This window comes from Erigeron canadensis, chromosome 3, assembly GCF_010389155.1.
Source record: "Erigeron canadensis isolate Cc75 chromosome 3, C_canadensis_v1, whole genome shotgun sequence".
NCBI lineage: Eukaryota > Viridiplantae > Streptophyta > Magnoliopsida > Asterales > Asteraceae > Erigeron > Erigeron canadensis.
In genome coordinates, this window is record NC_057763.1 from 41,310,385 (window position 1) to 41,331,607 (window position 21,223).

Consider the following 21,223-nt stretch of genomic DNA (forward strand, 5'->3'; position numbering starts at 1 on the left):
TACTTTGCTCTAATTTTTTTTCCAGGTTACAAAATAATTTTTATTCTCAATAGTATTAATAATTTATTTAAATATATACGTTGTAGTGTTAGATCTGCATGTGCAAGTTTAGCTCGAAGGTTTAATAGAACCCTCGGAAACCAAGGACAACAATTTTTTGGGTATGACAACAACTTTCCTTTCTGACTGTATTTCGAATGGATCATAATGAGTAATGGGCTATGTAGCACTGAAACGGGTACGGCGAAAGGGTACGGGAACGATACGGGAACGGAGAACGGCAAAACTAAGAAATCTAGGATACGGGTACGACAATAAAAAAAAATATACAAATATAAATTATATCAATTTTTTTTATAGAGAGACTTGAGATTTGAGAGATTATATGTATAATTGTATATGTTATAACTGTATAATACATGTTTGATCAGTGATCACTCATTGAATGTTTCGTGTTTCATAATTGGTTTTGGTATATAAAAAATTTAATGCTGATCAAATCGTATATACTATAGTCTGTTTGGGTTTGGGAATAGAAAAAGTTCATTAAAACTTTGATGTTAATTAGAAACCGTATGGAAACTTAAAAAAAAGTTTCGGTATCTATAGAAAGTTTAAATGAAAGTTTCATACGTGTTTCGTACGCAGAAACGTTTCCATGGAGTTTCGGATACAGGTACGGCTACCTGTTTGGAGTTTCGGTGCATCATAGGTAATGAGGAACATTATGTCATTATGTCCCCATCTTGTTGATTTATGTTTGATTATTGATAAGAAGTCAATACTGACTAGAGTGAACAGATATAATTATGAAAGTATATATATGAGCATCACATCTTGTTCAAGTATCTAATCGAAAAAAGAACTTTGGATAGTGTTATTCATTTTGCTATAGTTAAAAGTAAGGAGTTCTTATAACACAAGGTTCCGATGATACAAAGAATATTTATTTGGAATCACCTGCCGCATCTACTTTTATTTTGTAAGAATAGTAAAAAAAAAATTAAAAAAAAAAAAAAAAAAAAAAAAAGAAAAAAAAAAAGCCTAATCAGAAGAATAGGTTTTTGGATGGTGATCTGCAATATTTTTGTCCGGCTTAGGCTGGGTCCTTCAACAAAAGGGGGTTACCAGATTGAGCTGAAACTCATCCCAAAAACAAAAATTTGTAAACAGTCCCAACTCATTTTTCTTGTGTCAAAATGGCAAATCTACCGCTACTTCACTCTTAAAGTGGTTCGTCAAAATATAATACCAATTCTTTTGGACTAGTCGCAATAGATGTCAACATTATGATGTTCTCCAACTCAGCCAAAAGTATCAACATATAAACAAAATGGATGATTACTTATGTGGCTTTCAGACATTTAGGGGCGTGAAAAGGCCGTGGAGACTTTGACCGAAGAAAATTTCATTCATAACAAGTAGAGGACATGTATTGCTATGATTAAATCATCAAAAAGATATATAACAGAAGGCGCCAAAATTGGAGAACATCATTAATCAGTTATTCGTCCTCGAGGATCTCTCTGTGAACACGCATGCATGATGTGGTGCAGTATTTATAATTGTACCTATGAAATGGGACTTTACCTACCAACGACACTTGACAACACGAACAAACGGTATCCGACGATGCTGCTATATTCGGCTGTGAGGTTCCTGAAGTCGAGGACTGGAGGGCTGCTATTCTCCTCTCCGCTGCGGCCGCTCTCTTCTCCCTCTCTTCATCTTGTGCTCGTTTTAGTTCTTCCTGCAGTCACAACATGTATTTTCGGTTTTTATTATTTTATATTTATGACATCCACCATAATTTTGGACAAACATCAAGATCCACCAATTAACATTGAAAAGATCCCCAAGAGCTTGATTTGTAAGCATTTAATGTATTAGAGCAATTGCCTAGCCATAGTACGTGTATTTTCGTCACAAACCATCAACCTAGTGAAAATTAGAAAATACAAAGAGCACTGGAGGATTGATTGAATTTAAACAAAAGGTGCCAAGTATAATGGAGTTGATTATATTTACAACCCCTTGTTTTGTGACAATAGCTCATTGTGTGATAATCTATTTTAATTTTGACAAGTTGATACTTATTATAAGCAAACAATTGAAAAATGAATACTGAATAGGTAATTGAATTTTGAATGAATAGAAAGACCCTTCTCAGGCTCTCACTAATCTTAGTTATATTCTACTTGATGCCTAACAAGATAAGATCATATTGATGCAGCTAATGCAAGTACGTTTTCACAAAAGCTTTCTACTCTTGAAATCCAATTCCCTATAAACTGGCTATATGGTCTTGCACTAAAATAGTTTAAGAAACAAAGTTCATGCTAAGAATGTGAAGATGGGTATCAGTGAAGAGTACTGAACATTATTACTACAGAAACAACAAAGAAGAATTATACCTCTCTAGACAACTGTGGCCTGATAGATTGTGATTGAGTTAACTTTTGTGATTGAGCAGCTTCCGCCTGCATTTTGGCACCAAAATGAAGGGTATAAATAACATGTAGAAACTCAAATATTCCAAAACTTTATTTTCAACTTTATCTGAATAATGCAAAACTGTAAAAAGTAGTATAAACTTTTACTAGTGAGGGACTGAGGGTATGAATACTTGCAACATATTAGAGTCTAATACTCTAGATAAAACATTTTATAGGATACATTGACATATCAGAACTTCGAACAAGGAGATGATTCTTAAAAGACTTCACCACATAGTCCAAGCCTATTGCAACTCCTTAAATTTGCAGGACCACATAATTGAAATATGACGAGTTTATTCACATTTATAATATGCAAGTTTAATGTGTAATCGGAATTGAGTAAATCCTAATTTGGTGCAAATAAAATGAAGAGAGATGTACACCTCAGCCTTCTTTTCTTTCGCTTTCCGCAGCTTTTTCAGCTCTTTTGCTCTTGCTTTCCTTTTAGCATCTTTCTCTGCCTGAAAAACAATTACGTAGTATTCTAACTTAACCACAAGCCAACACCAATCTCTTTTAACTTACAACCAACCAAATCATCAGATAGCATACAGCTTACACACTTAACATCCATGAATACATACAAATGCATAAACATATACTAAAAAACCCCATCCACATCCCCCCTCTCTTAAAAAAGACCTGTACTGCTTATTTTGTGTGGTTATTTGTTCTTAGAAGACTCCTGTTGGCGTATTGTTGCCATTCAGCCCACTAAGGCTACAGAAGGCGGAAAAGGTATTAAGGCAGCAGCCCTAATTAGGCCCGGTTCTTTGTTAGGTTGCTAGGAAACCAAGTTTAGCTAAACCCTAATTGTAGCCTATATATTCTCTTGTCTCTTATACATGTATTGTGTGGAAAACTCAATAGAAAACTTGTTTGGACCCCGTGAATTAGTTCACACAGACTAATGTGAGATACTACGTTAGATCTCTCGTGTCCTTCATTCTTGTTATTTTCTCATTTTTGTGTGTATGTGCATGTTTAATTCTTAACAGACTCCAAGGTGAATTATGATACCTAGACATCTAAAACCTATTAAATAACAAAACAATGATAAATGAATCAGAATGTCTTTCCAATCTATAGGCGCAGCTACCAAAACAACAACTCAATCAGCCCGTTTCGACACTATGACAGAGAATTACCCATTTTGCCACCTCCATTAAGACAACTATGAACTAAATATATCTATGGAAAACACTGCTTTGAAACTCACCTGTTTAGCGTTCTGAGATTCCTCCATTTCTTTCGTCAAAGGACTGGGTACTTTAGCCACTTGCCAGTCCCACTTATCCATATTCAAAGCCATAAACCGTCTAAATGTGTTTCTAACTTCTTTTTCAGTTGCAAGCATATAAGGGGTCCTCCCCCTTTCATCAACAACACAAGGATCTGAGCCTTGTTCTAGTAGTTCCACAACTTCTTCTACATTTCCGGCCTTTGCTGCTTCATGTAGAGGTGTCGATAGAACAACTACCATGCTATCCTTATCACTAGATACAAACAAATCTTCCAGGCCATCAATAAGGTTAGCTTCGACAATTTCTTTCCTATTCGAACTGTTTCCCAAATTCTTTTTGCTAGAACCAGGCAAGTCCTCATGTGTAATTATAGAATCTTCTTTATTTATAGGCACTACTTCTTCAAGTTGTTCTATGGAAATTTGCGTCAATATGTTGTATAGTCGTTTAGCTTCCTTGAATGTAGGCCTAGAAACAATCAAAGGGATACGTCTGATAGCCCCTTTCTGGCAACTAAAATAGGGACTTTCACCGTCGAATAGCAATTGTCGGTTGTCAGAGGGAGCATGAATAAAGACACAGGAGGAGGACATAAAGTAAGGCTTCCAGGCAGCAAGTAATTCTCGAATATCCTGATTGTAGGATAATCATTCAAATACTTGGAACTTAAAAAAAAAAAAAAAATGTATTACAAATAAAGATTTAGGTGGCATCAACTACGATAAATACCCTCTTTAGAGAAAGCTCATTGTACCGCCGTAATGCAGCTCCTGCAGAGTGTGCAATTTTTCCACTAGCATCTTTTGATGACTGCTTTTTACCAGCCTTAGCCCTTATGACATATCTACATGTAACAAGCAGCGTTCAGGAATTCACTCAAGACACCTGATAATGGACAGTCTGACAGCCAGCAGGACACTGATAACATAAATTAAAGAACTTCCAAGCAGAAGTGAGTATAAAAAAACTATTGCAGCATATATAAGCTTATTGAATATGCAACCCTTTTTTCTATCAATTTATGTAGTAGAATATTCCTTGGATGATTTGTGAGCCTTGTTCAAAATTGTTGGAGTACAATAAGACTAGTCTACCTCGGTCATGATCTGGTGGACAATGTACATAATATTTATCTTTTCAATGATCGAATAAGGTTCTACTACTACACTGTCTAAATGATCACAGTATTGAAAAAGGTGAAATGTAACTGGAATAACAAATCAATGGTGTGTTAATATATAAGTTTCAGTGATTACGGTGCCCCTTTAGAAACATGAAAAGTTTGAGATAAGAAAGGCCACCTGTGGAACGTTTTGTGTGCTACGACAGAGTTTCCATCGAAGACACATCCAGCAAAATGCCCAGCACTGGCAAGCAACATCACTCTAAAACAGGTATTATCTCTAGGTTCACAGATCACATTACACAGTTTCTCAGTCATTTCTCTCTCCGTTATGCATGGGAAAACATCATTTGACATGGTAATAGATTTATTATGTTCGAAAAGGATTTTCATGGTGTCATCTAGAAACAAGCACTTCCAAAGCGAAGTTATTTCTCCACTTGCTAAATGTACAAAAATCTTCGTTTTAGAACTTCCCAACAATCCCTTATTCAAATCACTGCGAAGGTTAGATTCCCGGTCATCTTCTTCTTCTGAACCTGATATACTAGATATATCATAATCCTGAGCCAACGAATCAGATATCCTTACATCAAAATCCTCCTCGTCCACGGTAGCCTTTCCAGCAACAGTGAGCTTTACCTGATAATATAAATTGATATCAGCAACTCCATGAATTGCAAAAAATCAAATTGCTGGCAAGAAAACAAAAAAAAAACGACAAGAGAGTGATAACTCGCTAGTCCACACATTAAAAAAAGGTCACCGCCGTACCACATAAACAGCATATACAATCACCTATCGGGGTTGCCTTTACAATTAGCACTAGTACATTACAATGACCAAAACGGTTTGAGGAAGTGAAGTAAGGTCTTCTTTAGAATGCTTTACTTAACCATGCTTGTTAAACACGATATCTATCTAAATCTATTTTAAGATTAAGTAACACCACATCACCTCTTTTCCGACGAATCCAATAAAAAAGGTAATATTTTATGTTTTTCCCAACCCAATAAAAACTATTGGTTATTGCGCGGAAGTGCAATCCAATACATCTACTCCTATATATTAATTTCAAAACAGTTCCCTGGCATTTTATTCTTTTTGGCTCTCATGTTAGGTTAAACTTCAAATCTTAGAAATCAATCTATATGGTTATGGTTATAACTAAGACCTACCTCAACTGTCATTAACCATTTCAAAAAAAACAGAATTATATATATGCATAATATAGATATAGATGAGAGAGATACGTTAAAGCGATGGAAATCGGACTTGAAGTGAGAGCGTTGATCAGCAAGGGAATCAAAAGTTAATACGCCACACGTGTTGCAGCTCAATCTTTCACCAGCAACAACACCACTTTCCTCTTTTTCTTTTTCTTCATGTCCATTTTCGTCAGTAAAAACAGCTGCTGTGAATGACGGGTATTCAAGGAGGCGGCATGAGTCGAAATAATTAGACGGAAGTTCAAAGATTGAACGCTGTATCTTTTTATTATTAGGTTGTTGTTGTTGATTATATGAATTCATCATGGTGGCGCTACGGTGGCCGGAAGTTGACTCTATTGGTGGTTGCTTATCAATTGTAGATGCTATTTTTATTTTAGTTTGTAGGCGAAGAAACAAACTAACTGACTGGCAGACGACAAGATGAGAGATGTGAGTGTGCAGACCTGATTCAAACTGGGCTAATTTGTATTGGGCTTTTTACATAGTACTTAATCAACATTTTGCATATTGTGTACTTATTATTTCAAGCCTACTTATAAATTGGATTAAGATCATTTGATGTTGATCGGTCCCATCGATTAGATGAGAGAGGTCATTCAGTGTAAGACCTGAGGTAGACGAACGGTTCACTGTCAGTGGTTTTCATTTGGGGTAGGAAAGATAGTATTTTATTGCTACAAGTATAGATCATTGAAAATAATAAGACATGTATTTGAATATTTCCCTAACATTAAAGTTTGATATTGAAATCTTGAGCATTTATTTTAATCTAAGGGTTAAAATTGATTCAATTTCATAAAGTTTGATCAATTTTACACTACCATAATTACAAAAATCCCCAAACAAAATTTTAAATAACAAATTTCCTCAATACTATATTAATGAACAGATCAGACAAATATACCCTTTTATTAATCTGTCACTTATTGAGCGCCAAAATGATCCCGCCAATTGATATGCTATTTAATCGGGTTTCTATCTACAATAGTTTAGTCTTTCCATTTTGTTCTCACATAGTGCTCTCAATCACAACCGATCACAACCCTATATCCTGAATCATGTAAGTGTTTTCCTCTTTCTTTTTTAATAAAAGTAAAGTAAAGTAACTCCCAATGCCGTCTTTCACGGGTTTTGGGTCCCAATACCGTCTTCAACGGTGTATGGGGAGGTTGATATGTAGACAGCCTTACCCCTACCAAAGGTAGAGAGACTGCTTCCAGGTTCTACCATAGGTAGAAAAGGACCTCCAGCCTTACTGGGCATGAGGATCGAACCCATAACCTCTGTTTCCAGAGGCATAAGCTCCAACAACTGATCTAACCCAGTTGGTTTTTTAATAAAGTGTCATTTTACTCATATTTCTTCAATTATTATGCTTTATCTTTTTTATTTTGTTATGGAAGTTTGAATCATGTGCTAATTAGTGATGTCCTTCGTCATTATTTAATAATCTGTTTGGTTATGAGATGATCAAATTTAAAAAAAAAATATCATTTTTATTAGATAGAATATTAATTTTGATGTATTTTATTTAGTATTTCTTTGAATCTTACCAGTACTTGATGTATATGTCTTTGTAATCAGTAATCATATTTGGTTCACGTGCACAGTGATATTTAGTTGGGGGAAAATAGATATTGGTAGATTTTTGATAGATTTTGTAAGTATTTATGGGCATGTAGAGTTTGATTGTATATCCAGTATTACTCAATGAGCATAGGAAAGGAACATTCAATAATGAAGTTTAATAAGAAAAAGATAATTGTGTTATAATAGTTTTTTATTATAGATTATGGAAGTGGAAAGCAAATTAAAAGGATACTGAAGTGTGAAGTGATTTAGCAACATCATTCACAATGAAGACGATGCCTGTTTCGATAACAAAGTGACTATTGCCTTGTGAACTCTTAATTGAAGTTTTAAAATGAAGAAGGGTATAATGGTCACGATAGAAAATGTAATTGAAGAAATTGTTATGAATGGGTAAATCTGCTGTTTGAAAGATAATATTGGAAAATTTTGCAATTTAAAATTTTGATTGGGGATTTTTGTAATTTTAGTAGTATAGTATATGCAATCCTCTCTTTAAAGAATCTCTATCTCAAAAATAAATATTGAAATGCGTTGAATCAATATTGACCTGAAACCCTGGACCCAGACTAGACCCCACCCATGTTATTAGGGATGACAAAAATATCTGCACCCGATGGGGAATCCGAATCGGGGAATCCCCGAATTGACCGGGGATGTGGACAGATATGGGGATGTAATTCTAATTCCCGATGGGAATGGGGACGGAGATGGGATACCATAAATCCCCGATCCTTATACCCGGACCCGAAAAAACTATATATATTTATTAAAATTACTTTAAGATCTTTTCTATTTATTTGAATCACTTTAAGTTTATAGCTTTTTATTTAATAATTTTTATGTGCTACACGTTGTTTATCAATTATTTAACATAGATATTAGTTTATACATAGAAAGAAAAAGACAAAATAAATTTTTTCTTAGTTATTCTCTACTTCAATGAATTTATATTTATTTAAAAAAAGATATCCCTAATTACCCGATGCGGATGTAACTTAAATCCCCAATGGGAATGGGGACTATATGGGGTTTACAAGTAGAAATCGGGTATGGGGATGGAGATTTTAGGTATTTTGTTTCGGGATGAACTCAACCGGTTGCTTACTAGTCGACCCACCGGTTCTCGGTTGAACTGGTCATGTTTCAAACCATACCCTACACTGTCTCCGTCAACTTATTATGTAATTAAGTAAATAACATAACTAATATTTACACTTTATTTTTGCCGTCAAATATTAATCATATGAATTTAGGCATTAGAAATGATATATAAAATTTTAAAGCATTTTTAATGGGTATCAAATATAGCAAGAATGCCTTCACTCTATTATTAGATTTTAGACTTCTATCAAACATATAATAGCTCATATTTTTTTTTATTAGCAATTAGCTCTATTATATTTTCTTAAATATTATCGTTTTAGTAATAATTTTTTTTAAAGAAAAATAAACCCAGATAGTTTCTAAGAAAAAAATTGTATGCAATATTTTTTCCAAACATTCAGTCGGCATGCGACATCAGGAAAACCTCACCGTATAATGAGGAAGCCTTGCACGTACCCTAGACAACGAGATATTGACCATGAGCCGTTACAAGTATTCGGAGGAAAAAACCCCAAGACTTGTCATCCCTAAAGATCGAACTCAAGACCTTGGGTAAAACCTAGGATGCCTTTAACCAGTTGGACTAGTCATCATTAACAATTGTATGCAATCTAACTTCCAATTAAATCCTTTAGACCAGGAAGAGTGGAGCATTAAGGGAATGCCCCTCCTCCACTCCTTGCATGACATGTGGCTTATGGTAATAGTAAAGGGCATTCCCCCATTCATTTGGGATGAAAGAATGGCCAAGGGCATTCCATTTTTTATATATAAAAACTTGTTTTATATAAAGTGTGGTACACAAATTAAGAAAAGGTGTATAAATTTTGGTATAATATGTGAAATAAAAGGAAAGGTGGCATAATGAAAGTGGGTCTGCAGGCAAAAGGACAAAGGGGCTCAAGCCTTTCAATTTCTAACGCTACACACTTTTTAAGAAAAAGCGTTCCCATCATTATAACGCCCATTTAACGGGCTACTCCTCTTAATCTTATGTCACCTCACTTCATACCACATTACTATCCCTCCTTACAATGAAATTGTCAATGTCATACCATACCGCATCACATACCTCATTACAATTAAACAAAAAAAAAAACATAAGCAAAATAACACAAGGAAACAAAAATCCGAATACATCAACAAACAAAATACATTAAATAGCCTCTCTTTACCATCTCTCACGCAAGATGTTATACCGCATCCACCATACCGCATCTCATAGCGGTGTTCCCGCATGATATGAGATGTATCCCGTGGCATCTCTCACCCATGGCTAACCCCTTGATCAAGTTTTTAATTTTTCAGCTTAACTAACTCATATGAACATACAATCTATGATATTTCAGACTACTCTTATTAAAAATGCTTTATAAATTAAAACAATTAACAATTTCATTGGCAACAATAACAAATGAGGAACATTGTGAAGAAAAAAAAAGAGCCGAGAATATTTCTTCAAAAAATGATTCTTTTTATGGCTTTAGTCATACTACTTTTCTAAAAAAGCTTGGCTGATACTTAAATATAGGCTCACACTTGGGCCCAAGAACTTGCCAAGCCTAAGCAACCAAAACCCATAAATTAGAGATGGCAACTTTGATACACTCACACTCACTTATGTATGAGTCAATTTGGGTAATGCTTACTCTCGTACGGGTCAAATAAAATTACTTAGCTTTAAAGAAATGGGCCAAACGGGTCGAGCGTAGAGGTTATTTATAGTAACTATATGATTACTAATATGAGTGATTAATTTAAAATCTTTATTTAGTTTGGACAAAATCTTTTTAAAAGCAAACTGTACCAAATAATGGGTCTGTTTGACATGTTACTTGCCCCGCCCAATTTTTCACCAGTACCACTTATCACAGAAGACAGAAAATTAATGTAACTACAACCTTGAGCTCTAGGATTCGCTGAAACTCCAAAGGTGTTCCCTCGGGTAGTAGTGCAGCATACATATCTGCCACCGAGTCCACTGAGACAGGATAACCTATACATAACATAGACCTCTCATCACTCATTAAAATTTTAAAAAGCCAGCAAAAAAATGGTGGTAATTCTACAAACTTTCAGTAACAATCACTATAATCATGCATAAAGTAGCCACACTATGTGAAAAGTGTGCCAACCGACTCACTGAGATTTTGTTTGGTGACTAGCTCACCCTTTCTGTGTAATTATCATTTGGGAAAGGAAACCAAGAAACTAGGTTAATTAATCACCTTTAGAAGTGCTTCTTCTGCTTTCCTCATCTCACGACTCACAAATTTTGAGTAACTATCAGCTCTCTTCTCCCTCACTTCATCGTGTGCTCGTTTTAGTTCCTCCTGCAATCACAACATGCATTTTCGGTTTTATTGTTTTTAATTAATGACATCAACCCTAATTTTGGACAAGCATCAAGATCCACCAATTGATATTGAAAAGAGCTCCAAAAGCTTTAACTTAGAAGCTTTTAGTTCAATTACAGCAATTGCCTAGCCATAGTACTAGTATTTTCGTTGCAAAAAAACCATCATCCTAGTGAACATACAAAGAGTACTGGAGGATTAAATGATTTTAAACAAAAGATGCCAAGTATAATGGAGTTATCTATATTTAGAACCCCTTGTTTCGTCAAAATAGCTCATTGCAAGATGATCTTTCTAATTTTTACAAGTCGATACTTAGTATAAGCAAACAGGAAATGTATAGGAAATTAAATGAATAGAAAGACTCCTTTCAGAGTTTCTGGCTCTCATTGATCTTTGTACTAGATGACTAACAAGATAAGATCATACTGATGTAGCTAATGCAAGTGTGTTTTCGCAAAGGCATTGCTAAAATGTTTTATCTTCCTTCTCCTAGACCTATACTCATGAAATCCAGTTCTCTATGGAAACTGGATATGGACTTGCACTAAAATAGTTTGAGAAACAAACTTCAAGATTTAAGAATGTGAATTGAAGATGGGTTTCAGTAAACAGTACTGAACTCATTACTACAGAAACAAAAAAGAAGAATTGTACCTCTCTAGACAACTGTGGCCCGATAGATTGTGATGGGGTTGATTTTTGTGATTTAGCAGCCTCCGCCTGCATTTTAATTGGCACCAAAATAACAAGGGTATGATATAACATGTAGAAACTTGTAACGGAAATAAATATTCCAAAATCCAAAACATGATTATCTATTTATCTGAATTATGCAAAAGTGTACAAACATTATTTACTGAGGGACCGAGGGTATATATCCTTGCAACATATTAGAGCCTAATACTCTAATAAAGCATTTAATAAGATACGTTGGCATGGCATAACTTCCAACAAAAAGGAGATGATCCTTAAAAGACTTCGACTCACAGTCCAAGCCTATTGCAAATCCTTAAATTTGCAAGACCGCATTATTGAAATATGACAGGTTTATTCACATTAATATATGCAAGCAAGTTATTACTGTGTAATCAGAATTGAGTAAAACCTAACTCGGTGCATTTAAACAAACAAACAAAAAAAGATACACACCTCAGCCTTCTTTGCTTTCGCTTTCCACAGCTTCTTCCGCTCTTTTTCTCTTGCTTTCCTTTTAGCATCTTTCTCTGCCTAAAAAACAATATGTAGCATTGTAACTTCACCACAAGCCAACACCAATCTCTTTTAGCTTATAACCAACCAAATGATCAGATAGCATACAAATACATAAACATATAATCAAGAACTTCATCCACACCCTCCCTCTCTTAAGGAAGACCTGCACCGCTTAATTTGTACGTGGTTATTTGTTCTTAGAAAATTCCAAGGTGAATTATGACCACTAGACATCTATTATGGTTACAGTTTCAATGAAGTGTTCAAAGTTCATTTCAGATTATGTATGTTAGCTAACTCGAGGTGGCAATTTGGATCCTATCACTCATCCGAGAGCTGATTTGGGTTATGGCTTGTTGCTAACGGGTCAAATGTGTCAAAAGTTTCCAAAGTCTATGATCCTAAACCTACATATCATTAGATAAAATACAGTTTTTTTAATTGGAACTATGTATTTGATTGTAGTCACATTCACACACAAATTATCTATAAAAATGAGAAGAAAAAAACCCACCTCACTTGATACAACATAATCCACCCGTTTCAACATTATACCAGAGAATTACCCATTTTTCCACATCTATTAAGACAGCTATGAACTAAATACATATATGAGAAACACTGCTTGGAAACTCACCTGTTTAGCATTCTGGGATTCCTCCATTTCTTTAGTCAATGGACTTGGAACTTTGGCCGCTTGCCAGTCCCACTTATCCAAATTCAAAGCCATGAACCGTCTAAATGTGTTTCTAACTTCCTTTTCAGTCGCAAGCATATAAGGGGTCCTTCCCCTTTCATCTACAGCACAAGGATCTGACCCTTGTTCTAGTAGATCCAATACAACTTCTACATTTCCAGACTTTGCTGCTGCATGTAGAGGTGTCGATAGAACAGTTACCTTGCTCTCCTTATCAATTGATACAGACAAATCTTCCAGGCTATCGATAATGCTAGTTTCCACAATCTCTTTGCTATACAAACTATTTCCCAATTTCTTATTGCTAGAACCAGGCAAGTGCTCATGTGGAAGTGTAGTTATACAATCTTCTGTATTTACAGGCACTATTTCTTCAAGTGGTTCACTGGATATTTGTGTCAATATGTTGTATAGTTGCTTAGCTTCCTTGATTGTAGGTCTACGAACAGTCAATGGGATGCGTCTGATAGCACCTTTCTGGCAACTAAAGTAGGGACTTTTACCGTCAAATAGCAGTTGCCGGTTGTCAGATGGAGCATAAATAAATACACAAGAGGAGGGCATAAAGTAAGGCTCCCAGGAAGCAAATAACTTTTTGATATCCTGAATGTTTAAGGATAATCACTCAAATACTTGGAACTATAAAACATAAAAATAAAAAAATAATTATGCAAAACAGAAAAAGATTTAGGCGGCATATGATAAATACCCTTTTTAAAGAAAGCAATATGTGCCGCTGTAGTGAACCTCCTGCAGAGTGTGCAATTTTTCCGCTAGCATCTTTTGATGACTGCTTTTTACCAGCCTTAGCCCTTACGGCATACCTACATGCATAACAAATCAATGGTGTGTTAACATATAACTTTCTGTGATTTACGGTGCCCCTTTAAAAACATGAAAATGGTGAGATAAGAAAGGCCACCTGTGGAATGTTTTCTGGGCTACGGCAGAGTTTCCACTAAAGACACAACCAGCAAAATGGCCACCACTGGCAAGCAACATCACTCTAAAACAGGTATCATCATCCCCAAGTTTATGGGTCACATTACACAGTTTCTCAGTCATTTCTCTCTCCGTTATGCACGGCAAAACATCATCCAACATGGTACTAGATTTATTATGTTCAAAAAGGATTTTCACAGTGTCATCTAGAAACAAGCACTTCCAGAGCGAAATAATTTCTCCACTTGCTAAATGTACAAACATCTTCGTTTTAGAACTTCCCAACAATCCCTTATTCACGACACTGGGGAGGGTAGATTCTTGGTCATCTTCGTCTTCCGAACCTGATATACTAGATACATCATAATCTTCTTCGTCTTCCGAACCTGATATACTAGAGAGTACATCATAATCTTGAGCCAACGAATCAGATATGCTTTCATCAAACTCCCCCTCTTCCACAGTAGCCTTTCCAGCAAGTTTGAGCTTTACCTGATCATAATATAAATTGATATGGAACAGATACATGAATTGCAAAAATAAAATCGACTTGCTAGCAAGGAAATGAAGAAAGTGATAAGATAATCTGAAGAATATATAGTATATTTAGAACCTCTTTGCACGAAAGTAAGCATACGCGCTAGTCTACACACTTTAAAAAAACCTGCATATATATATATATATAATATATACTACTCCTCGGTCTGGCCTGTCTTATTTTGAATTTTCAAAGTAAGTAAGGTATCTATCTAAATCTATTTAAGATTAAGTAACATGCACCCTTTTCTGAATCCAACAAACAAGGTGATACGAGTTACCTTTTTCCCAACCAAATTAAAAAAAAAAAAAAAAAAAGTGACATAGAGCATGTGTATTTTATTTTTTGCAATACCTAAAACTATTAGCAGTTGACGCATTGCGAAAACACCATTCTAGTGCATGTATACATACATAAGCAAGCAGATAAATTCGGTTTACTCCATATGACTCTTGTAACCAAGACCTACCTCATCAACTGTCCTTCACCTTTTCCCGTTTCAAAAATACAGAATTACAATATATAATCGTAATCTACAATATATATGCATATATGTATGTATGAATGTATATATAGTAATCTACAATATATAATCGTAATCTACAATATATAATCATCAAAATCCTCCTCGTCCACGGTAGCCTTTCCAGCAACAGTGAGCTTTACCTGATAATATAAATTGATATCAGCAACTCCATGAATTGCAAAAAATCAAATTGCTGGCAAGAAAACAAAAAAAAAAACGACAAGAGAGTGATAACTCGCTAGTCCACACATTAAAAAAAGGTCACCGCCGTACCACATAAACAGCATATACAATCACCTATCGGGGTTGCCTTTACAATTAGCACTAGTACATTACAATGACCAAAACGGTTTGAGTAAGTGAAGTAAGGTCTTCTTTAGAATGCTTTACTTAACCATGCTTGTTAAACACGATATCTATCTAAATCTATTTTAAGATTAAGTAACACCACATCACCTCTTTTCCGACGAATCCAATAAAAAAGGTAATATTTTATGTTTTTCCCAACCCAATAAAAACTATTGGTTATTGCGCGGAAATGCAATCCAATACATCTACTCCTATATATTAATTTCAAAACAGTTCCCTGGCATTTTATTCTTTTTGGCTCTCATGTTAGGTTAAACTTCAAATCTTAGAAATCAATCTATATGGTTATGGTTATAACTAAGACCTACCTCAACTATCATTAACCATTTCAAAAAAAACAGAATTATATATATGCATAATATAGATATAGATGAGAGAGATACGTTAAAGCGATGGAAATCGGACTTGAAGTGAGAGCGTTGATCAGCAAGGGAATCAAAAGTAGGTCCTGTGGTAAAAACTAGGTCTCTAAGGGTGGTGGCCCTGTGGTAAAAACTAGGTCTCTAAGGGTGACAATATCTAGAAGTCCCAACTTCAAATCCCAAGAGCAAAAAAATACCCCTTGTGGCCATGGAGGTTCACCAGGAACGAATCCTGGCAACATGCAAAATGAGTGGTCACCCTAGGATTAGTCGGCAAGCGAAGTGAGTTGGATACCTAGGTTAACCAAAAAAACATACAAGTGTGTGTGGTGCATTCAATTTGAAGCGTCTCCCTATCCCAACAACCTGATGCATGTACAAGCAACCGAGATTCACTATCATGCCATACCAAATTTATATATGCAACAAATCCCATTCCAAATTCCTGTTTCGACAAAGTTTTTATACCGATTATCTTCTTTGTCTATTAGTAATATTACTGAATATTGACAATAATAGTTTTGGTTGTCCACATTTTATTGTCGTTATCAAATGTCTTATTAATTATTGACAGATAAATACACATTAATGCTTAGCTATTTACAAATATGTTTAGCAGGAGTAAGATACAAATCATCACCCCTGCCATCCTTTTACAAACAAACAAATATTTCCCATGAACCTTTTAAAATGCAACAATTGACTTCTTGAACAATCTTATGAAAGTATTTAACTAATTATCAGATATTTAAACATCCCTCAATATAAACCAAACAGAGAAATCTATTCAGAACTTGTGTTAAGGAGGATTGACAATTCTGAATCATTCAATTTAAAATGTTTATCCTTATCAAGTGAAAGGGTCATACAAAGAATTTGGTTTAAACAAAGCGGGGCAAATGGGTTAAAAGTAGCTGAAAGTACACTTAAGAAGTTCACATAGTTAGTTACATGCCCCTAAACCATTTTATTTTAAAATATTACATTAGTAGTGTTATAACATACTTTATCACTTCCTGTAATCATATCTAAAACATTAACTTTATAATGTAGGTTCGACATATAGGTGTTTCATGTTTGTGTGTCGACCCAACCCTGTATGCTCTAACCAGTACAACACCCCGTTTCGATCCAAGACTGTTCTGACCCATTACCAACCAACCAGCCATTTTTCTACCTCTAGTGTTAACCCATATGATTACCTTTAAATTTCCTTTTAGTGTTGGTAGATATTACTTTAATCTTGAGGGCAGAGACCAAGAAATACGTAAAGCACAAAGACCATCACGTTCTAAATAAGTAAGGTTGAAGTATTACATACCATGAAGCTGAAATTCGTCCTGCTCCAAGCTTTTTCACAGATGATAGTGTGGATTTCAAAAGTGACTCCCATCGTCTTATGCTTCCTTCAAAACGTACTCTCTCAGAACAAGCTCAACTTCCTCTACCACTCCCAAATCTCGAAACCAACGAGCCAATTTCTCTGAAGCTTCTTTCCCGATCATTATCCCATCCTTCTCTAGATCCATCAAAAAGTCCAACACTTCCTTAAGCTTATTGTCCTTCTCATAAACATCCAACATCAAACCTACACACTTATCATTAGGGAGAATACCAGCTCTCCTCATATTCTCAAATGCAACACAAGCTTCTTCCTTTGACCTGCAAGTACATATGCGTTGATGAGGACTGTGCATATCTTATCATCAGGAATAATGCCCGCGATTTGAATTGCATCAAATATTCTTTGAGCTCCTACACTATCTCCACTCATCGAGTATGCCCGTAACATTGCCTTGTAAACTTCACTTTTTGCATAAATTTGTTAAGCTTCCATTTCTCTAAGTAGGACTTCTCCATCTTCTAACATTCCAGCTCTTATGTATGCCATAACCATTGACCTGTAAGCTCTGTTATCTAAAGGAAGCCCAAGAAGTTTCATTTCTTCAAATGTATCTTCTGCAAGATTAAAGTTTGCGGCTTTACTATACATATGAATCAAAGCTGTTAACGTCACTTGATCACATTCGAAGCCCCTATTCTTCATGGCTTGTAGTGTGTTTTCAGCATCTTGTAATTGACTTTGCTTAGCATAACCATGAATTATCTTTGTATAGTCACGAATATTTGGTTCAAATGATTCTTCAAGAAGTGCAAATTCGGCCACCTGTTCAAAATTTTAAGGAATGATATGGGGAAAGGTTAGGTAAAGCATGCAGCAGGTAAAACAGAGAGGGGGTTATGTAAAATTCAGGGGGGGTTTATGTAAAATTCAAGGGGGGTTATGTATATTTATCAAATTCAAAGGTTTAATCTGTAACTTTTTTTTAATGTGGCAGTACCTAAGCTTAGGTAAAGTCTGCAGTACGGATCATTTTCCCCTATTATAATATAATATAAATTATAGTTTTCAACAAAGCTCGGTTACACAAAGGCAGCTCCCACAGTGAGCCAGTCCATAGATTGCACTGCTTAACTATAGCGCTTTATGAAAATGTATATGAAGTACTAGTCAAATCTTAGTGGTGTTATTCGATATTGACAACAAGGATTGGACACATATAAATTCCAACAATATTTTCATAATTTGTAATAACAACAATGCAAGTGAGTAAATCTTGCTTAATCTCTTCTCATAATAATGCAAAATTGATATGGGGCAGATAGAGAAACTAGTGGAGTCATTTATAGATCATTGGAAGTATGAGAAATGGATGGTAAAAAGAACAAAATTTAGTGTCTATAACTAACGAAACAAGATAAATTGCAGATCCCACAACCAATCAACTAAAATAACTCGAGATGTGTATGCCTTGGGATTGGGTAACACTAGCCAATCTTTAAACCCATAATCTTTAGTTTGGGGATTTAGTTTCAAGTTTCCCCTAAATTTGACGAATCTTTCAGTTTTCTTTTAGTTTTTCTTAATGTAAATTGCATTAAACCCGAGTATCCCCGAACACGTTTTATCCTACACAGACAATATCAGTATCTTAAGTATACTTCTGAAACTTGACATTTTACTAAATCTACCAAAGTAGTACGCTCTACTTTAATTAAAACTCAACTGTATGTGTAATGAAGCATTCTAAAAGTACTATATATTAACTTAAAGCTTCTAGCGTGCTTCATCCAGTATCAAGACAACCCTTCATGAGAATTGTGACATTTTGATAATGATTAGACACGAGGGAAAGAGGCAAGGCGTTGAAAGCCAATCCTTTAAACACTTAATGCTTATTCTCACACTTATACATCTTCACATATTGTCTCATATACTTATAGGTAAACCATTTTGAACTAAAAACCAATCCTTTTGACCTCAAATATGAAAGTCCACCTAATGGCATGAATAAAAGTCATCAATAATGAGTTGATTCAACTTGCAAGCTGCTCGAGCTAGACTCAAAATGTTTTCCAAAATTGACTCGCTTAAGTCGAGTCAGGCTCACGCTACTGAGTATACTGAGTATACGTTCGAATCAAGCTAGTGTATAGTAGAGCTCAAAAGCCTATTATCGAGCTTATGTCATTTTACATCTTCATCCTTTGTGTATATATACATAATAATCCTCATACTATCTAATCAAAAATACATACATTTACACATACATTATATCAAAAAAGTATAAAACTTATCAACAATATGTAAATACCTGTAATCGCAACGGGTGGTTCATAATATCCAGTTCTTTAAGAACAACAAGCCAATCAGCTCTAGCAGGCTTCATACTTGTCACCCAAGCAGATAACAACAATGACAAACTACTATATTTTTGGGTCGAAAAACAAATCAACTGTTTCATTAAAGCCTTACAGCGATTCGACATGTTTTTTGGTAACCTAGATATATGATTTCTTTGTGCATCATTTATTTCATCAGGTTTTATTTCAATCCATTTATTAATTTTGGGTTTCTCATTATGAACTTGGCCTAATTCGCCGACTGCGCAAACTAACTGGAGAAATTTGGGGTTTGGAAATGTTGGATTTGTGAATGTGAATGAAGGTTGGTTGGAATGATGAAAGATTTGAGATTTGTGGTTTAAAGTACAGATAGGGTTTAAGAAAGATGACATGCTGAAGTGAGAGCGTTGGTCAGCAAGGGAACCAAAATTCAATTTACCACAAGTGTTACAACTGAATCTGCCACCACTTTGATAATCCTTGTAATTTAAATCCTCCTCATCTTTTAATTCATGTTGATTTTCGTTGACGACTCCGGATGAACTTCAAAGATCAACGCCGCATATCTTAACTTTTTTTCTTATTAATTAATACGAGTATATAAAATTAGAATTAGAATGTTGTTGATGATCAATTATTATTATATATAGATATAGATATAGATATCCTTAGAAACCCCTCTCCAAGAAACAACTTTTTTGCACGCACAAGTTTGTTTTTCTAGAAAGCTCTGAGAGGTTTCTAAACTTGAAAGCCGTTTGTTTTTCTTTCAAATCCAGCGCGCGGCATAACATCAAACTCGCTAACCTCTTTTTGATGTCTTAATATTGGTAACCACCACCAACTGAGAACAAAACTAGACCGTTGTTGTGTTGCAAAGACAGAGAGATGGTCACACTACCCAGTGGCGAATCTAGGATATCAAATTAGGTTGGTCCTGATACTCAGCTTATCTAAATCAAAAAAATTTGTATTGGTAGGCCGGGTCAGGTTGGTTGATACTAACACCATCGATATTCGATAGCATGTATTATGGGTATTTGTTACTCAAATGTAAATGCTTTTTATTTTATTTTTGAAAGATATTTAAATCTTTGAAAATTTCTATATAGTTTACATAAAAAGAGTCACATACATCATTATTATTATATAAATAGTCGAAAGTCATAAAACATTTTCTTGTGAAATCCTATTATAAATATTTCTTTTCCCTCGATCAAAAAAGTATGGTTGAAAAAGTGTATGATAAAAAGAATGGGGTTATAACGAACATTTAGTTAAACTTAAAGGGGCTTAAAGGAAATATGATCAAAGAAAATTCTGACTCAAAGATTCTTTTTTTATTTCTTTCTCCTCTGTAGCTGTGTCATCTCTTTCATTAAGTTTTAACCTAAAACCTCCATTAAAGCTTGAAGCTTGCTTTGTTCTTCAACAATTAGTTTAATGGTTAAATTACAAGCTACTTTGTTTATAAAAAAGCTCAGTCCATATTCATTTAGCACATAAGGTAAGTCCTCAAAGGAAAATTACGTAGGTCCTAAAAATACTTATATAGAAGCCCTAAATATTTTTCAAAAATAAGGTAGGTCCTAGGACCTACCTACTACTACACTAGATCCGCCGGTGACACTACCATGCCACTGTCGTCGGAGACAACCACACCACCGTCGGAGACTATGTATGTAACTATGTATATGTCAAAACGATGATGACTTTTCCACAAAAATTTAATAAAT

At 34.9% G+C, this 21,223-nt stretch overlaps 1 protein-coding gene and 1 pseudogene across 3 annotated transcripts; both read right to left on the reverse strand.

Moving 5' to 3' along the window:
* Window positions 1–1,391: 1,391 nt before the first annotated feature.
* Window positions 1,392–16,031, reverse strand: LOC122590979 (ankyrin repeat and zinc finger domain-containing protein 1-like). 3 transcript variants are annotated; one of them, XM_043763157.1, is made up of 8 exons: window positions 15,998–16,031; window positions 6,119–6,279; window positions 5,044–5,507; window positions 4,472–4,586; window positions 3,718–4,374; window positions 2,882–2,959; window positions 2,415–2,480; window positions 1,392–1,750 (listed from the first exon to the last, which is right to left on the reverse strand). In XM_043763157.1, the coding sequence occupies exons 1-8, from the start codon at window positions 16,008–16,010 to the stop codon at window positions 1,505–1,507; spliced, it is 1,800 nt and encodes a 599-aa protein (XP_043619092.1). In that variant the 5' UTR covers window positions 16,011–16,031; the 3' UTR covers window positions 1,392–1,504. The 3 variants fall into 3 exon arrangements, with proteins under 3 accessions (XP_043619092.1, XP_043619093.1, XP_043619091.1); XM_043763158.1 differs by lacking the exon at window positions 6,119–6,279 and having other exon boundaries at window positions 15,998–16,017; XM_043763156.1 differs by lacking the exon at window positions 15,998–16,031 and having other exon boundaries at window positions 6,119–6,827.
* LOC122590980 lies at window positions 15,010–20,032 on the reverse strand (annotated as a pseudogene).
* Between the last annotated feature and the right edge of the window lie 1,191 nt (window positions 20,033–21,223).